Source organism: Tachypleus tridentatus, unplaced genomic scaffold (assembly GCF_004210375.1).
Source record: "Tachypleus tridentatus isolate NWPU-2018 unplaced genomic scaffold, ASM421037v1 Hic_cluster_1, whole genome shotgun sequence".
Lineage (NCBI taxonomy): Eukaryota > Metazoa > Arthropoda > Merostomata > Xiphosura > Limulidae > Tachypleus > Tachypleus tridentatus.
Window position 1 is genome coordinate 28101119 of NW_027467777.1, and position 21432 is coordinate 28122550.

Here is a 21432-nt window from a genome sequence, read left to right on the forward strand (position 1 = left end):
TAATATCTTCCTGTAATACAGAATTTAACAATTCACTAACTTCCAGTGTTTAATACAGTATTTAATGTCTTCCTGTAATACAGTATTTTGCAATTCACCAACTTCCAGTGTTTAATACAGTATTTTAATATCTTCCTGTAATACAGAATTTAACAATTCACTAACTTCCACTGTTTAATACGGTATTTTAATGTCTTCCTGTAGTACAATATTTAACAATTCACTAACTTCAAGTGTGTAATACAGTATTTTAATATCTTTCTGTAATACAGTATTTCGCATTCACCAACTTCCAGTGTTTAATACAGAATTTTAATTTCTTCCTGTAATACAGTATTTAACAATTCACTAACTTCCAGTGTTTAATACAGTATTTTTATGTCTTCCTGTGATACAGTATTTAGTTATTCACTAACTTCCAGTGTTTAATTCAGAACTTTAATGTCTTCCTATAATAGAGTATTTAACAATTCACTAACTTCCAGTTTTAATACAGTATCTTAATGTCTTCCTATAATACAGTATTTTAATGTCTTCATGTAATACAGTATTTAACAATTGACTAACTTCCAGTGTTTAATACAGTATTTTTATGTCTTCCTGTGATACAGTATTTAGTAATTCACTAACTTCCAGTGTTTAATACAGTATTTTAATATCTTCTGTAATACAGTATTTAACAATTCACTAACTTCCAGTGTTTAATTCAGAACTTTAATGTCTTCCTATAATAGAGTATTTAACAATTCACTAACTTCCAGTTTTAATACAGTATCTTAATGTCTTCCTATAATGCAGTATTTTAATGTCTTCCTGTAATACAGTATTTTAATGTCTTCCTGTAATACAGTATTTAACAATTGACTAACTTCCAGTGTTTAATACAGTATTTTTATGTCTTCCTGTGATACAGTATTTAGTAATTCACTAACTTCCAGTGTTTAATACAGTATTTTAATATCTTCTGTAATACAGTATTTAACAATTCACTAACTTCCAGTGTTTAATACAGAATTTTAATGTCTTCCTGTGATACAGTATTTAGTAATTCATTAACTTCCAGTTTGCTTATTCAGACTTAACACAACAGATTTACCATTTATAACAGGGAAAGATAAATATATATCTGGAAATACAATGAATATGTTACTTTAACACAAGAACTGATATTACTTTATTTGAAACATTCACTTGACAGTGAACAAGTAGTACAAATCAGTAGAGAATAATAAAAAATAATCTTGAAACCTGGTTTCAATTTAATATTCACTACTTTCTTCGTACCAATAGAGATACACATGAAGTTAATCAGGAACATTCAAATCACATGTTTACATATTATTTGAAACCAATCTTCAAATATACTTCAACAAATTGAAGTACTGTGAAGAAAGTGCATCTCAACACATTGTTCATATGAAGTTTTCAATAACCCTAAAAACTATAAATAATATCTCACAATATCAAGAATCTTTTGATCTATAAAGTTACTTTCAAAACATTGGTTTTAAAAAATGTCAGTTTACAGATAAGGTTTTCTTAAGTTCAATGTTTCATTTCTCTTTTCTCTGTGTTTAATCATTTCACTTCAATATCTAGTACTTTGGTGAAAGTTGGTTCCTTGTCAATTACCTAGTTTTATGAATAAAAGACATAAGTGGAAAGTTTTAAAATAATTTTTATATATCAACTTTGACAATCTTATTTTCGTAAGGACGCTGATAAGAGGAGGTAACGTCGATGACTTCTGTGTTTGGTATTTATTTGCCGACGTCATACAAGTCCTTAATAGTAACTAACAATAAATAAACCAGAATAAATGAAAACCCTAACTAACTGTGTAATAACACACAAGTTAATACTATACCACTTTCTGTAATAACATGGTAAGTGAGATCAAGCAGCTTCTGACACTAGTTAATACTATACCACTCTCTGTAATAACACAGTAAGTAAGATCCAAGCAGCTTCTGACACTAGTTAATATTATACCACTTTCTGTATTAACACAGTAAGTAAGGTCCAAGCAGCTTCTGACACTAGTTAATATTATACCACTTTCTGTATTAACACAGTAAGTAAGATCCAAGCAGCTTCTGACACTAGTTAATATTATACCACTTTCTGTATTAACACAGTAAGATCAAGCAGCTTCTGACACTAGTTAATATTATACCACTTTCTGTATTAACACAGTAAGTAAGATCAAGCAGCTTCTGACACTAGTTAATATTATACCACTTTCTGTAATAACACACTAAGTAAGATCCAAGCAGCCTCTGACACTAGTTAATATTATACCACTTTCTGTAATAACACACTAAGTAAGATCCAAGCAGCTTCTAACACTAGTTAATATTATACCACTTTCTGTAATAACACAGCAAGATCCAAGCAGCTTCTGACATGTTAATATTATTTCACTTTTTGTATTAACACAGTAAGTAAGATCCAAGCAGCTTCTGACACGTTAATATTATACCACTTTCTGTAATAACACAGTAAGTAAGATCCAAGCAGTTTCTGACACTAGTTAATATTATACCACTTTCTGTAATAACACAGTAAGTAAGATCCAAGCAGCTTCTGATGCTAGTTAATATTATACCACTTTCTGTAATAACACAGTAAGTAAGATCCAAGCAGCTTCTGACACTAGTTAATATTATACCACTTTCTGTATTAACACAGTAAGATCCAAGCAGCTTCTAACACTAGTTAATATTATACCACTTTCTGTAATAACACAGTAAGTAAGATCCAAGCAGCTTCTGACACTAGTTAATATTATACCACTTTCTGTAATAACACAGTAAGAAAGATCCAAGCAGCTTCTGACGCTAGTTAATATTATACCACTTTCTGTAATAACACAGTAAGTAAGATCCAAGCAGCTTCTGACATGTTAATATTATTCCACTTTTTGTATTAACACAGTAAGTAAGATCCAAGCAGCTTCTGACACTAGTTAATATTATACCACTTTCTGTAATAATACAGTAAGTAAGATCCAAGCAGCTTCTGACATGTTAATATTATTCCACTTTTTGTATTAACACAGTAAGTAAGATCCAAGCAGCTTCTGACACATTAATATTATACCACTTTCTGTAATAACACAGTAAGTAAGATCCAAGCAGCTTCTGACACTAGTTAATATTATACCACTTTCTGTAATAACACAGTAAGTAAGATCCAAGCAGCTTCTGATGCTAGTTAATATTATACCACTTTCTGTAATAACACAGTAAGTAAGATCCAAGCAGCTTCTGATGCTAGTTAATATTATACCATTTTCTGTAATAACACAGTAAGATCCAAGCAGCTTCTGACACTAGTTAATACCATACCACTTTCTGTAATAACACAGTAAGTAAGATCCAAGCAGCTTCTGACACTAGTTAATACCATACCACTTTCTGTAATAACACAGTAAGTAAGATCCAAGCAGCTTCTGACACTAGTTAATACCATACCACTTTCTGTAATAACACAGTAAGTAAGATCCAAGCAGCTTCTGACACTAGTTAATATTATACCACTTTCTGTATTAACACAGTAAGTAAGATCCAAGCAGCTTCTGACACTAGTTAATATTATATGTAATACTTAATTACAGGTTACTAACCTGGGAGATCCTCGAATTTCCTGACTGACTGCATAACCACACTTTTCAATTTTCTTCCGTAAACGAGAGACCCATAACTGTTGTTCTTCTACAGTGTTTGCTAACAATAACATTTCTTTAGCTGAGTTCGGGTCATAGTTCACCTTACATGGTGCTATCAATTCTTCTTTCTTATCAAGATGATCCTTGTGAACTTTGATTCGACAACCTGTGATCACACAGATAAGATATTTGAATATTCAGGTCTAATCAACATTTCTCCATCCTTCACTGCCATTAGTGAAAAACAACATGATCAAAAAACGTTTTAATAAACAAACAAAGTAGTTACGTCTATATTCTAGTGTAGATGATGTACTACTGATGTTTTTTACATTCTAGTGCGGGTGATGTACTACTCACGTCTACATTCTAGTGCGGGTGATGTACTACTCACGTCTACATTCTAGTGCGGGTGATGTACTACTCACGTCTACATTCTAGTGCGGGTGATGTACTACTCACGTCTACATTCTAGTGCGGGTGATGTACTACTCACGTCTACATTCTAGTGCGGGTGATGTACTACTCACGTCTACATTCTAGTGCAGGTGATGTACTACTCACGTCTACATTCTAGTGCAGGTGATGTACTACTCACGTCTACATTCTAGTGCAGGTGATGTACTACTCACGTCTACATTCTAGTGCAGGTGATGTACTACTCACGTCTACATTCTAGTGCAGGTGATGTACTACTCACGTCTACATTCTAGTGCAGGTGATGTACTACTGATGTTTTTTACATTCTAGTGCAGGTGATGTACTACTGACGTCTACATTCTAGTGCAGGTGATGTACTACTGACGTCTACATTCTAGTGCAGGTGATGTACTACTCACGTCTACATTCTAGTGCGGGTGATGTACTACTCACGTCTACATTCTAGTGCGGGTGATGTACTACTCACGTCTACATTCTAGTGCGGGTGATGTACTACTCACGTCTACATTCTAGTGCGGGTGATGTACTACTCACGTCTACATTCTAGTGCGGGTGATGTACTACTCACGTCTACATTCTAGTGCAGGTGATGTACTACTCACGTCTACATTCTAGTGCAGGTGATGTACTACTCACGTCTACATTCTAGTGCAGGTGCTGTATTACTGATGTCTACATTCTAGTGCAGGTGATGTACTACTGACGTCTACATTCTAGTGCAGGTGATGTACTACTGACGTCTACATTCTAGTGCAGGTGATGTACTACTGATGTCTACATTCTAGTGCAGGTGATGTACTACTGATGTCTACATTCTAGTGCAGGTGATGTACTACTCACGTCTACATTCTAGTGCAGGTGATGTACTACTGACGTCTACATTCTAGTGCAGGTGCTGTATTACTGATGTCTACATTCTAGTGCAGGTGATGTACTACTCACGTCTACATTCTAGTGCAGGTGATGTACTACTCACGTCTACATTCTAGTGCAGGTGCTGTATTACTGATGTCTACATTCTAGTGCAGGTGATGTACTACTGATGTCTACATTCTAGTGCAGGTTATGTACTACTCACGTCTACATTCTAGTGCAGGTGATGTACTACTTACGTCTACATTCTAGTGCAGGTGATGTACTACTCACGTCTACATTCTAGTGCAGGTGATGTACTACTCACGTCTACATTCTAGTGCAGGTGATGTACTACTCACGTCTACATTCTTGTGCAGGTGATGTACTACTCACGTCTACATTCTAGTGCAGGTGATGTACTACTCACGTCTACATTCTAGTGCAGATGATGTACTACTTACATCTACATTCTAGTGCAGGTGGAGGCTTAAACATGTGCCACATGGGTCGTGGGCACACTTCACATGTGGTTGGCATGTGGAAGCTAATAGGCACAAACTCGTGACCTTTATGGTCCATGGTTCCAGGATGCATCAACTGAAAAGCAAGTCCATACTTAGAACAGTGATTAAATTTGTTCAGTAGAAATGGTTATAAATATATAAACATGTTGTTGTAGATAATGAAAAGAGTTATCCAAACCACAGACGTGTTAATAAAGTTTTGAAAGAGAACATTTTTCTGATAACAAAAGTCTTATAAAAATATTATTGTTTTAACCTATTGTATCAGCTGGTCTTGTAATTAAACCACATGAGATATGAAACAATCTTGTAGGTGGTTAGTAAATAAAGTATGAAATATAATGCAAGAAACTAAATAAATCAAATTCTTCATGCAGATGTTGTTATAAGACTATTACATATTAGTGTTCCTTTTCATGTTTTAGTTTTCATTTTAGCATCAAAACTAAATAAATCAAATTCTTCATGCAGATGTTGTTATAAGACTATTACATATTAGTGTTCCTTTTCATGTTTTAGTTTTCATTTTAGCATCAAAACTAAATAAATCAAATTCTTCATGCAGATGTCATTATAAGACTATTACTTATTAGTGTTCCTTTTCATGTTTTAGTTTTCATTTTAGCATCAAGACTAAATAAATCAAATTCTTCATGCAGATGTTGTTATAAGACTATTACATATTAGTGTTCCTTTTCATGTTTTAGTTTTCATTTTAGCATCAAAACTAAATAAATCCAATTCTTCATGCAGATGTTGCTATAAGACTATTACATGTTAGTGTTCCTTTTCATGTTTTAGTTTTAATTTGAGCATCATGAGTTAGATTAATGTACCTTAGATACTGTTTGTACATAGTTAGTTACATAAAGCAATGAAACTAGTTTAGTGATAAGAAAAGCATCGGATAAGAACCAACTTGCAAACATGTATTTGACTAATATTCATAGCTGGGAAACAGTCTGTTGAATTACATGCAAAGTCATTTGATGTTTATCTGTGCTAGTCATCCCTAACTTAAAGTGATAGACTAGAGGGAAGACAGCCAATGAACACCATCAATTGCCAATTTTTAAGCTACTATAATAGAACAGTGAGACTGACCATCACATTATTTTACACCCATTACTGAATAGACATGGTATACAGAACTGGTATACACTATTATTTCAAAGGTTCAGTAATCAAAAACACATGAGAACTGGTATACTTCTTTGTTAAGGTGTATCACACTAAGGCTGAGAAACAAAAAACAGTGATAATTTTTTAACCAAATATTTAATATGGTGTAAAAAAGGTTTTATTTAATGACCATAACACTTACATCTTTGGGAAGTTGGACCTCTGGAAGAAGGCTACTGTCTCCTTGTTTCCTGTTTTCTCCTTCTCCAGTATACAATAACTGTAGAAAAATGCAACCGTCCCTTAATTTTAAACATTACTCATAGAAAGAAAATACAATATTCTGGTCAGTAAAACAAATTTTAGAATTACTTTACAGCTAGATGCTCTAGGAATACTGATGTCAACAATTAGAGTACAATACCTTTATTTATCTGCTGAATACTGATGTCAACAATTAGAGTACAATATCTTCATGTGCTGAATACTGATGTCAACAATTAGAGTACAATATTTTCATGTGCTGAATACTGATGTCAACAATTAGAGTACAATATCTTTATTTATGTGCTGAATACTGATGTCAACAATTAGAGTACAATATCTTTATTTGCTGAATACTGATGTCAACAATTAGAGTACAATATCTTTATTTATGTGCTGAATACTGATGTCAACAATTACAGTACAATATCTTTATTTATGTGCTGAATACTGATGTCAACAATTAGAGTACAATACCTTTATTTATGTGCTGAATACTGATGTCAACAATTAGAGTACAATATCTTTATGTGCTGAATACTGATGTCAACAATTAGAGAACAATATCTTCATGTGCTGAATACTGATGTCAACAATTAGAGTACAATATCTTTATTTATGTGCTGAATACTGATGTCAACAACTAGAGTACAATAACTTTATTTATGTGCTGAATACTGATGTCAACAAGTAGAGTACAATATCTTTATTTATGTGCTGAATACTGATGTCAACAATTAGAGTACAATATCTTTATTTATGTGCTGAATAATGATGTCAACAATTAGAGTACAATATCTTTATTTATGTGCTGAATACTGATGTCAACAATTAGTGTACAATATCTTTATTTATGTGCTGAATACTGATGTCAACAATTAGAGTACAATATCTTTATTTATGTGCTGAATACTGATGTCAGCAATTAGAGTACAATATCTTTATTTATGTGCTGAATACTGATGTCAACAATTAGAGTACAATATCTTTATTTATGTGCTGAATAATGATGTCAACAATTAGAGTACAATATATTCATGTGCTGAATACTGATGTCAACAATTAGTGTACAATATCTTTATTTATGTGCTAAGAAAGTTGTACCTAGTCAATTTGAAAGGTTGTTTAGTGTTATATTTCTATGTTATTAGTATGCACTCTTATTTAAAACATTTGAGAAATAGATTTACCATCATATAAGTATAGAATTTTATATAGCTCATTTGAAAACCCAGACTATTCTCTGAAATATAAGGAACTTGTAAGACACTGAAAGCAAATTATAATATTGAACTAAAGTACACTTAACAAGAATACATCAAACGTTTATTTCTCAACAAATGAACAGAACTCTATACTGAGAAAAATAAAGGTCCATGTATTCTGATAATTTCATCCAACAACTAAATTAACAAACAATTGTACTGTAAATAATTGTTAGAAATAAAACAGAACATTTGCATCATCACTACAACCTGAAATATTAAGATAGTAGCAATGGAAAAATAACAAAACCCAGCCTAAACTGAATGTAAGGTAAACACCTTTGTTAAACAGTAAACTACCAATAAACACAAAATACAACAATACCCAGCCTGAACTGAATGTAAGGTAAACACCTTTGTTAAACAGTAAACTACCAATAAACACAAAATACAACAATACCCAGCCTGAACTGAATGTAAGGTAAACACCTTTGTTAAACAGTAAACTACCAATAAACACAAAATAAAACAATACCCAGCCTAAACTGAATGTAAGGTAAACACCTTTGTTAAACAGTAAACTACCAATAAACACAAAATAAATATGTGTAAAGAACAAACAGCTTCAAACATGTGAATAATGTGCAGGGAAAGCCTGTTTTGCACAACAAAGAAAAAATATTTAAAAAAGGAAGATTCTGTTATGGGTGATATATCTGTTTAACTAAAGAAAAAACAATGAAAAGAAAGCATTCACCAGAAATGGATTATGAAGGAACAGAGAAAACACAAAATATCCACAAAACCAAGCAATGGACATACCTAATTAATAATGATGTATTCTTATGTAAAGAATAAACATATCTTAAAAACAAACATCGGACATACCTGGAATATACGAGGAATATCTTTGGCATCAGCACGTATCACATCACCTTGAGTAACAGATCTGACATGAAACAGCTTACTGAAACAAACAACAAAGCTGGGTGATAAACACAGGATGTTGTATAACACAACAGATATGAAACAGATAACTGAAACAAACAATAAAGCTGGGTGATAAACACAGGATGTTGTATAACACAACAAACATGAAACAGGTAACTGAAACAAACAATAAAGCTGGGTGATAAACACAGGATGTTATATAACACAACAGAGATGAAACAGATAACTGAAACAAACAATAAAGCTGGGTGATAAACACATGATGTATAACACAACAAACATGAAACAGGTAACTGAAACAAACAATAAAGCTGGGTAGTAAACACATGATGTTGTATAACACAACAGAGATGAAACAGATAACTGAAACAAACAATAAAGCTGGGTGATAAACACATGATGTTGTATAACACAACAGATATGAAACAGGTAACTGAAACAAACAATAAAGCTGGGTGATAAACACAGGATGTTGTATAACACAACAGATATGAAACAGATAACTGAAACAAACAATAAAGCTGGGTGATAAACACAGGATGTTGTATAACACAACAGATATGAAACAGGTAACTGAAACAAACAATAAAGCTGGGTGATAAACACAGGATGTTGTATAACACAACAGATATGAAACAGATAACTGAAACAAACAATAAAGCTGGGTGATAAACACAGGATGTTGTATAACACAACAGATATGAAACAGGTAACTGAAACAAACAATAAAGCTGGGTGATAAACACAGGATGTTGTATAACACAACAGATATGAAACAGGTAACTGAAACAAACAATAAAGCTGGGTGATAAACACAGGATGTTGTATAACACAACAGATATGAAACAAATAACTGAAACAAACAATAAAGCTGGGTGATGAACACAGGATGTTGTATAACACATCAAACATGAAACAGATAACTGAAACAAACAATAAAGCTGGGTGATGAACACAGGATGTTGTATAACACAACAGATATGAAACAAATAACTGAAACAAACAATAAAGCTGGGTGATGAACACAGGATGTTGTATAACACATCAAACATGAAACAGATAACTGAAACAAACAATAAAGCTGGGTGATGAACACAGGATGTTGTATAACACATCAAACATGAAACAGATAACTGAAACAAACAGTAAAGCTGGGTGATAAACACAGGATGTTGTATAACACAACAGAGATGAAACAGATAACTGAAACAAACAGTAAAGCTGGGTGATAAACACAGGATGTTGTATAACACAACAGAGATGAAACAGATAACTGAAACAAACAGTAAAGCTGGGTGATAAACACAGGATGTTGTATAACACAACAGACATGAAACAGATAACTGAAACAAACAATAAATCATTGTCTTCAAACAAGGAATGAAACATTCCTAGGGCATTTTAAGGTTTAAAATGAAGTATTAGTGTCAGAATTTTTACCAGTAATAGATGTCTCTTCAGAGCATTTAATGGGCTAATACTATGAACACAACTTCATGTCCCAATACACTGGTACAGTATAAAGAACACACACAACAAATTTCACTCATCTTTCATTACAGTGCACTATAACATAATGAACACATATCACTGTGTCATCTTTACATGTGATGTGTTATAACATAATGAACACAGATCACTGTGTCATCTTTACATGTGATGTGTTATAGCATAATGAACACAGATCACTATCATCTTTACATGTGATGTGTTATAGCATAATGAACACAGATCACTGTGTCATCTTTACATGTGATGTGTTATAACATAATGAACACAGATCACTGTATCATCTTTACATGTGATGTGTTATAGCATAATGAACACAGATCACTGTATCATCTTTACATGTGATGTGTTATAGCATAATGAACACAGATCACTGTGTCATCTTTACAGGTGATGTGTTATAACATAATGAACACAGATCACTGTGTCATCTTTACATGTGATGTGTTATAGCATAATGAACACAGATCAATGTATCATCTTTACAGGTGATGTGTTATAACATAATGAACACAGATCACTGTATCATCTTTACAGGTGATGTGTTATAGCATAATGAACACAGATCACTGTGTCATCTTTACAGGTGATGTGTTATAGCATAATGAACACAGATCACTGTGTCATCTTTACATGTGATGTGTTATAGCATAATGAACACAGATCACTGTGTCATCTTTACAGGTGATGTGTTATAGCATAATGAACACAGATCACTGTGTCATCTTTACAGGTGATGTGTTATAGCATAATGAACACAGATAACTGTGTCATCTTTACATGTGATGTGTTATAGCATAATGAACACAGATCACTGTGTCATCTTTACATGTGATGTGTTATAGCATAATGAACACAGATCACTGTGTCATCTTTACAGGTGATGTGTTATAACATAATGAACACAGATCACTGTATCATCTTTACAGGTGATGTGTTATAGCATAATGAACACAGATCACTGTGTCATCTTTACAGGTGATGTGTTATAGCATAATGAACACAGATCACTGTGTCATCTTTACATGTGATGTGTTATAGCATAATGAACACAGATCACTGTGTCATCTTTACAGGTGATGTGTTATAGCATAATGAACACAGATCACTGTGTCATCTTTACAGGTGATGTGTTATAGCATAATGAACACAGATAACTGTGTCATCTTTACATGTGATGTGTTATAGCATAATGAACACAGATCACTGTGTCATCTTTACATGTGATGTGTTATAGCATAATGAACACAGATCACTGTGTCATCTTTTCATGTGATGTGTTATAGCATAATGAACACAGATCACTGTATCATCTTTACATGTGATGTGTTATAACATAATAAATATGAATCACTGTATCATCTTTACATGTGATGTGCTATAACATAATAAATATGAATCACTGTATCATCTTTACATGTGATGTGCTATAACATAATAAACACAGATCACTAAACCATCTCTACATATGATGTTTGTTAGACTGTACCATCTTAACTATGATATAGCATAATGAACATGGATGACTGTACCACCTTAACTATGATATAACAATAAACACGGATGACTGTATCATCTTAACTACGATATAACATAATGAACATGAATGACTGTACCATCTTAACTATGATATAGCATAATGAACACGGATGACTGTACCATCTTAACTATGATATAACATAATGAACAGGGATGACTGTACCATCTTAACTATGATATAACATAATGAACACGGATGACTGTACCATTTTAACTACGATATAACAATGAACACGGAAGACTGTACCATCTTAACTACGATATAACAATGAACACGGAAGACTGTACCATCTTAACTACGATATATCAATGAACACGGATGACTGTACCATATTAACTATGATTTAATGAATATGGATGACTGTACCATAACACTACATTACCTACCAAAAACGAATTTCTCCTCTTTAATTTAATAACATGTTTTAATAGTAGATTTAAAACCCACATAATATTTATATTATACAGTAGATTTAAAACCCACATAATATTTATATTATACAGTAGATTTAAAACCCACATAATATTTATATTATACAGTAGATTTAAAACCCACACAATATTTATATTATACAGTAGATGTAAAACCCACATAATATTTATATTATACAGTAGATTTAAAACCCACACAATATTTATATTTTACAGTAGATTTAAAACCCACATAATATTTATATTATACAGTAGACATCAGAAGTTTGTACTGAAACAAAGTCAATCTTTATAACAGTTTATTTTTATGGTCAACTGAAACCTCAAGAATAGTGACTGATTCACACCCAATCCTCACATTTTATCTTCCCTAGAAAGTATGTTTGATAAGAATGGTAAAGAATACACAAGTTGATTGAACGTTCTGTAATTACACCATTCTTAATGGCAGCCAAAATAAGAACAGAATGACAGTTGAGTCAGAACAAACTGTTTCAGCTTTAATGTTGTAAAAAGAATATTCAACAAAACACACCTGAGGTCTAGTACAACAACTGGATCTGAATTCGCCTTATCAGTTTCATTGTTGTAGAATAAAATTTTTCGGCTACTAACAACAACAAACTGTTTCTTCCAGCCATGTCTACGGATATTCTGCTTAGTGGGAAGTGATAACCAACCTTCTAGAAGATTGAGACAGAAATTGTAGAAGCACATTCATGATGTTTTATATAAAACCCATGGAATTATTCCGTGAAATCAAGATCAAAAAAGTAACGCAAGCTTGTATTCTCAAAAAAACCTCTTTGTTCTACACTGTTACAAGTTAACTTAATGCAGGCATCATTTGGAACACCACAATATCAGTATGTAATTTGCAACAGCATTAAATCTGGATTTGCTAGATTTTCATCACCTAAATATCAATAATATATATTTAAAGTTAGGTTTAGTACTAAATTAACTTAAAATGCTAACTTTAATATTATGCCTAATAAAATAATGTTTATGTCCAAATATACTTTCCCCATATTCTAGCTAAAAGAATATAAAAACATTGCAATGAGACTTGCATCTTACATTACTTTTTATAAAATAGAATAAAAAATATGCACTGACAACAGTTTCTGTATTCTTTGATAGATTGTTTAGGCAGAGTATTTATGACGAAACTTTGTAGAATAGATGGCAACTGCCTATTGTGGAGACACAAGTGTAGAGGACGATGTTTTCCACAGAACACTTTTTAAATGTTGTCTCTCCACAACAGGCAGTTGCCGTCCATTCTACAAAGTTTCAACAGTTTCTATACATTTACTTGGTTGTAGATAACCACAGATGAGGACACACTCAACAATTAAGGTATCAATCATATATCAGTATGAGGTCAAAGTTCATCAAAATAGATAATAAATAAGTTAACACCAGTATAGCAGAGGCCAAATGCAAGTTAAATACTACAACTCAGGCCATAATTAATGTCATAGTTCATCTAAACAGGTAATTTACAAGACTAATAGTAGTACAGCTGTGGTTAAACTCAAGTTGAGATTATTAAGTGAATAAGGATGTAACTGTACTCTTGTTCTAAAACAGATATTCCAGAAAACTGGATAAATAGCAATAATCGTGGTAATATTTTCTACCAATAATTCCATCATCTGTTTCATTATCAGGTCCACTGGTGATGCTTGCCGTTTCAATGTTCATCACAGTCAGTTTCTGTTGGAGTTGTTCTATTTCAGAGTCCTTGGAATCCAATTCCATTTGGAATTTGTTCTTAATTTGAGTTTCTTCTATGAGAGTTTCCTGAAGTTCAGCTAACTCCTTCTGGAATCTCGTCAACATCTGGTTGTATTTCTCTCTTTCCTGAAGTATATTCCAAACAATTGTTTGTGAGATAAGTATTACTTCCAGATTAAATTTTCACAAGAATCAGGTAATTACAAAAATGAGTTGAATAACTGTACAAAAAGCTATTATTTTAAGAAGAGTATATTAAAGTAATAAAAGAATTCACCAACACAAAACTTCTTTTATAAAAATTATTCCAATACTTTCATAATAAAAAAATTATTATTTTTTTAAAACAAAATTAAAACACGGTGAATATTTTAACCCAGATAACAATATTTCTTTGTTGCTTTTAGTTCTATATTTCATATGAGACTTACACAGGTTATTTTGAAGAGTTAACTTACTTTAAAAGTAACCTACAAGGGTTAGCTCCTGCTGTAATTTCCAAAGAGTTAACTTAGTTTAAAAGTAACCTACAAGGGTTAGCTCCTGCTGTAATTTCCGACATTCTTTCTCTTTATGTCGAAGGTCATCCACATTGGCCTTGCTCTTTATTTTGCCTGAGAATTCCTTTCTGTTCACAATTTCAGCCAGTTTGTTGACAGCCTGTAGATGTAGCACAGAAATAGTTTCTGATAACATTTACAATAAAAAATCCTTTCACATACTGAATGATTATAAAAGATCATTCTTTACCAGGTGTCGTGTGACAGTTCAAAACTTAAGTGTATAAAACACTTGAGCAATTTATCGTTTCTGGTTTTCATCATTCTTAAGATCTAAATACTTCTTACTAATCTCTCAGAATGGTCACTTTAATGGATCATTTCTAGTAATATTATAACAGGTTTGTTCACAACTGTCTTCTCTCTCAATTACAGTTTCTAATTTGTTAGTTCTACGTACTGATAAAATGGTTTTGATATTCACTCTCTTTTATAAATATTGAGTTAAATTAATCATGCTAGTAAGAGAAGTAACTCTAAAGTAATCCTTCATATGATAGCATATACACTTACTTTCATATGGGTGTAGAACAAAGTTCAGTGATAAGTTTTTCAGATTTCAATGATTTTAGTTTACTATTAAGCATTTACTTTAAAAATATGGAATACAGAGACTTAAAACTACAAGAAAGTCCCATATTATCTAGATTATACAAGTTAAATTACAAGAAAGTCCCATATTATCTGGATTATACAATTCAAACTACAAGAAAGTCCCATATTATCTGGATTATACAATTCAAATTATAAGAAAGTTCCAATATTCTCTTGGTTATACAAGTTAAATTACAAGAAAGTCCCATATTATCTGGATTATACAATTCAAATTATAAGAAAGTCCCAATATTCTCTTGGTTATACAATTCAAACTACAAGAATGTCCCACATTCTCTGGGTTATACAAGCCAAACTACAAAAAAGTACCAAATTCTCTGGGTTATGCAAGCTATATTATGAAAAAGGTACCACTGCTGAAAAACCAATCATGTCATTGTGTGAGAAATCACCAACTGCCAATTATTATACCACACAGTTAGTCCAGTTCTGATTCCAAATACATACAATAATTTATGATGTAATTATGTTGTTAACAGTTTATCCTTAAAAACTGTAATAACTGCAGAAAATGGGTTTTGAAGTTTCATCATATTTGGAATGGTGGAAGTTGTGAATAAATGTGGCCAAAAACAAACAAATATGACATCTATTCTATTCGTTATTTGACAAAGTGTAATATAGTAATGAGTACTGATCCTTTGGATGGTAAATGATTGATACATAATGTGTCCATTCTACATGACAAGTTGTTAAGTTCATTGTCTAATACATTATTCAGGTCAACCACATGTTCAAAAACTTGTGCTACCACCACAGAGTTTGAACCAAACAACTTTCTAAACCAAATGAAAGTACTGCAACCAAAGTTGAAATAAGTTGAAAACAGATGAAAATTTTCATTTCTAATCTGGCATGCTTCCAAGTACATGAATAAGGCTAAGGTTAAGGCTACTTAACCTACAGTCTGAGATATGCAGAGCATTGTTCTTAACTTTTCCTTTCTTCACTGTATCAATGTAAATACCTGAGAAATAAAGGCTGTTATAACTGATGGTATATATTTTATGATGAATAACGTCTAGTGCCAAAATAAACGTCCAGTGTTATGATTGTAAGCATCCTAAAAACTCAGAAGAAAGTTGTCTGGGTGGTGTTATAGTCAGTTCATCTATGGTCTGAGTGGTGTTATAGTTACTTTAACTAGAATCAGTTTTCCATGATAAGAAAGTTCAACTAATTCTACAGATTCTGACTGTTGAACCAATTATGGGTGAAACATACAATTATAGTAAAATAAATATATAATAATAGTATGCAAGAACACAGGTATTTTACAACAAATAGAATATCTAGTACACAGGTATTTTATCATTAATACTATATCTAGAACACAGGTATTTTATCACTAACACTATATCTAGAACACAGGTATTTTACCACTAACACTATATCTAGAACACAGGTATTTTAGCACTAACACTATATCTAGAACACAGGTATTTTAGCACTAACACTATATCTAGAACACAGGTATTTTATCACTAACACTATATCTAGAACACAGGTATTTTACCACTAACACTATATCTAGAACACAGGTATTTTACATCTAATAGTATATCTAGAACACAGGTATTTTACAACTAACTATATCTAAAACACAGGTATTTTACAACAAATAGAATATCTAGTACACAGGTATTTTATCATTAATACTATATCTAGAACACAGGTATTTTATCACTAACACTATATCTAGAACACAGGTATTTTACCACTAACACTATATCTAGAACACAGGTATTTTAGCACTAACACTATATCTAGAACACAGGTATTTTAGCACTAACACTATATCTAGAACACAGGTATTTTACCACTAACACTATATCTAGAACACAGGTATTTTACATCTAATAGTATATCTAGAACACAGGTATTTTACAACTAACTATATCTAAAACACAGGTATTTTACAACTAATAGTATATCTAGAACACAGGTATTTTACATCTAATAGTATATCTAGAACACAGGTATTTTACATCTAATAGTATATCTAGAACACAGGTATTTTACATCTAATAGTATATCTAGAACACAGGTATTTTACATCTAATAGTATATCTAGAACACAGGTATTTTACAACTAATAGTATATCTAGAACACAGGTATTTTACAACTAACAGTATATCTAGAACACAGGTATTTTACAACTAACAGTATATCTAGAACACAGGTATTTTACAACTAATAGAATATCTAGAACACGGGTATTTTACCACTAATACTATATCTAGAACACGGGTATTTTACCACTAATACTATATCTAGAACACGGGTATTTTACCACTAATACTATATCTAGAACACGGGTATTTTACCACTAATACTATATCTAGAACACGGGTATTTTACATCTAATAGTATACCTAGAACACAGGTATTTTATCACTAACTATATCTAAAACACAGGTATTTTACAACTAACTATATCTAAAACACAGGTATTTTACAACTAATAGTATATATAGAACACAGGTATTTTACAACTAATAGTATATCTAGAACACAGGTATTTTACCACTAATACTATATCTAGAACACGGGTATTTTATCATTAATACTATATCTAGAACACGGGTATTTTATCATTAATACTATATCTAGAACACGGGTATTTTACATCTAATAGTATATCTAGAACACAGGTATTTTACAACTAATAGTATACCTAGAACACAGGTATTTTATCACTAACTATATCTAAAACACAGGTATTTTACAACTAACTATATCTAAAACACAGGTATTTTACAACTAACTATATCTAAAACACAGGTATTTTACAACTAACTATATCTAAAACACAGGTATTTTACAACTAACTATATCTAAAACACAGGTATTTTACCACTAATAGTATTTCTAGAACACAGGTATTTTACATCTAATAGTATATCTAGAACACAGGTATTTTACAACTAATAGTATATCTAGAACACAGGTATTTTACAACTAACAGTATATCTAGAACACCGGTATTTTACAACTAATAGAATATCTAGAACACGGGTATTTTACCACTAATACTATATCTAGAACACGGGTATTTTACATCTAATAGTATATCTAGAACACAGGTATTTTACAACTAATAGTATACCTAGAACACAGGTATTTTATCACTAACTATATCTAAAACACAGGTATTTTACAACTAACTATATCTAAAACACAGGTATTTTACAACTAACTATATCTAAAACACAGGTATTTTACCACTAATAGTATATCTAGAACACAGGTATTTTACAACTAATAGTATATCTAGAACACAGGTATTTTACAACTAATAGTATATCTAGAACACAGGTATTTTACATCTAATAGTATATCTAGAACACAGGTATTTTACAACTAATAGTATACCTAGAACACAGGTATTTTACAACAGTATATCTAGAACACAGGTATTTTACAACTAACAGTATATCTAGAACACAGGTATTTTACATCTAATAGAATATCTAGAACACAGGTATTTTACAACTAATAGTATACCTAGAACACAGGTATTTTATCACTAACTATATCTAAAACACAGGTATTTTACCACTAATAGTATATCTAGAACACAGGTATTTTATCACTAATATTATATCCAGAACACAGGTATTTTACAACAAATAGTATATCTAGAACACAGGTATTTTACAACAAATAGTATATCTAGAACACAGGTATTTTACAACTAATAGTATATCTAGCACACAGGTATTTTACCACTAATAGTATATCTAGCACACAGGTATTTTACAAGTAATATTATATCCAGAACACAGGTATTTTACAACAAATAGTATATCTAGAACACAGGTATTTTACAACAAATAGTATATCTAGAACACAGGTATTTTACAACTAATAGTATATCTAGAACACAGGTATTTCACCATTAATACTATATCTAAAACACAGGTATTTTACCACTAGTACTATATCTAGAACACAGGTATTTTACAACTAATACTATATCTGGTACACAGGTATTTTATCACTAATATTATATCTAGAACACAGGTATTTTACAAGTAATATTATATCCAGAACACAGGTATTTTACAACAAATAGTATATCTAGAACACAGGTATTTTACAACTAACAGTATATCTAGAACACAGGTGTTTTACAACTAACAGTATATCTAGAAGGCAGGTGTTTTACAACTAATAGTATATATAGAACACGGGTATTTTACCACTAATACTATATCTAGAACACGGGTATTTTACCACTAATACTATATCTAGAACACGGGTATTTTATCATTAATACTATATCTAGAACACAGGTATTTTAAAACTAATAGTATACCTAGAACACAGGTATTTTACAACTAACAGTATATCTAGAACACAGGTATTTTACAACTAACAGTATATCTAGAACACAGGTATTTTACAACTAACAGTATATCTAGAACACAGGTATTTTACAACTAACAGTATATCTAGAACACAGGTATTTTACATCTAATAGAATATCTAGAACACAGGTATTTTACAACTAATAGTATACCTAGAACACAGGTATTTTATCACTAACTATATCTAAAACACAGGTATTTTACCACTAATAGTATATCTAGAACACAGGTATTTTACATCTAATAGAATATCTAGAACACAGGTATTTTACAACTAATACTATACCTAGAACACAGGTATTTTATCACTAACTATATCTAAAACACAGGTATTTTACCACTAATAGTATATCTAGAACACAGGTATTTTATCACTAATATTATATCCAGAACACAGGTATTTTACAACAAATAGTATATCTAGAACACAGGTATTTTACAACAAATAGTATATCTAGAACACAGGTATTTTACAACAAATAGTATATCTAGAACACAGGTATTTTACAACTAATAGTATATCTAGCACACAGGTATTTTACCACTAATAGTATATCTAGCACACAGGTATTTTACAAGTAATATTATATCCAGAACACAGGTATTTTACAACAAATAGTATATCTAGAACACAGGTATTTCACCATTAATACTATATCTAAAACACAGGTATTTTACCACTAGTACTATATCTAGAACACAGGTATTTTACAACTAATAGTATATCTAGTACACAGGTATTTTACCACTAATACTATATCTAGTACACAGGTATTTTACCACTAATACTATATCTAGTACACAGGTATTTTACAACTAATACTATATCTGGTACACAGGTATTTTATCACTAATATTATATCTAGAACACAGGTATTTTACAAGTAATATTATATCCAGAACACAGGTATTTTACAACAAATAGTATATCTAGAACACAGGTATTTTACAACTAACAGTATATCTAGAAGGCAGGTGTTTTACAACTAATAGTATATATAGAACACAGGTATTTTACAACTAATAGTATATCTAGAACACAGGTATTTTACCACTAATACTATATCTAGAACACGGGTATTTTACCACTAATACTATATCTAGAACACGGGTATTTTATCATTAATACTATATCTAGAACACAGGTATTTTAAAACTAATAGTATACCTAGAACACAGGTATTTTACAACTAATAGTATATCTAGAACACAGGTATTTTACAACTAACAGTATATCTAGAACACAGGTATTTTACAACTAACAGTATATCTAGAACACAGGTATTTTACATCTAATAGAATATCTAGAACACAGGTATTTTACAACTAATAGTATACCTAGAACACAGGTATTTTATCACTAACTATATCTAAAACACAGGTATTTTACCACTAATAGTATATCTAGAACACAGGTATTTTACAACTAATAGTATATCTAGAACACAGGTATTTTACAACTAATAGTATATCTAGAACACAGGTATTTTACATCTAATAGTATATCTAGAACACAGGTATTTTACAACTAATAGTATACCTAGAACACAGGTATTTTATCACTAACTATATCTAAAACACAGGTATTTTACCACATACTATATCTAGAACACAGGTATTTTATCACT

The 21432-nt window shown here is 31.3% G+C and overlaps 1 protein-coding gene across 1 annotated transcript in view; it reads right to left on the minus strand.

Moving 5' to 3' along the window:
• The window catches only part of LOC143241738 (rho-associated protein kinase 2-like), a 76361-nt gene that overhangs the window by 4043 nt on the left and 50886 nt on the right, over nucleotides 1–21432 (minus strand). The window contains exons 27-33 of the mRNA XM_076484963.1: nucleotides 14787–14915; nucleotides 14159–14381; nucleotides 13048–13195; nucleotides 8970–9048; nucleotides 6815–6892; nucleotides 5428–5563; nucleotides 3629–3836 (exon numbers count right to left, since the gene is read on the minus strand). Of these exons, the coding sequence (XP_076341078.1) occupies nucleotides 3629–3836; nucleotides 5428–5563; nucleotides 6815–6892; nucleotides 8970–9048; nucleotides 13048–13195; nucleotides 14159–14381; nucleotides 14787–14915 (1001 nt within the window). The remainder of the gene's footprint in view (nucleotides 1–3628; nucleotides 3837–5427; nucleotides 5564–6814; nucleotides 6893–8969; nucleotides 9049–13047; nucleotides 13196–14158; nucleotides 14382–14786; nucleotides 14916–21432) is intronic.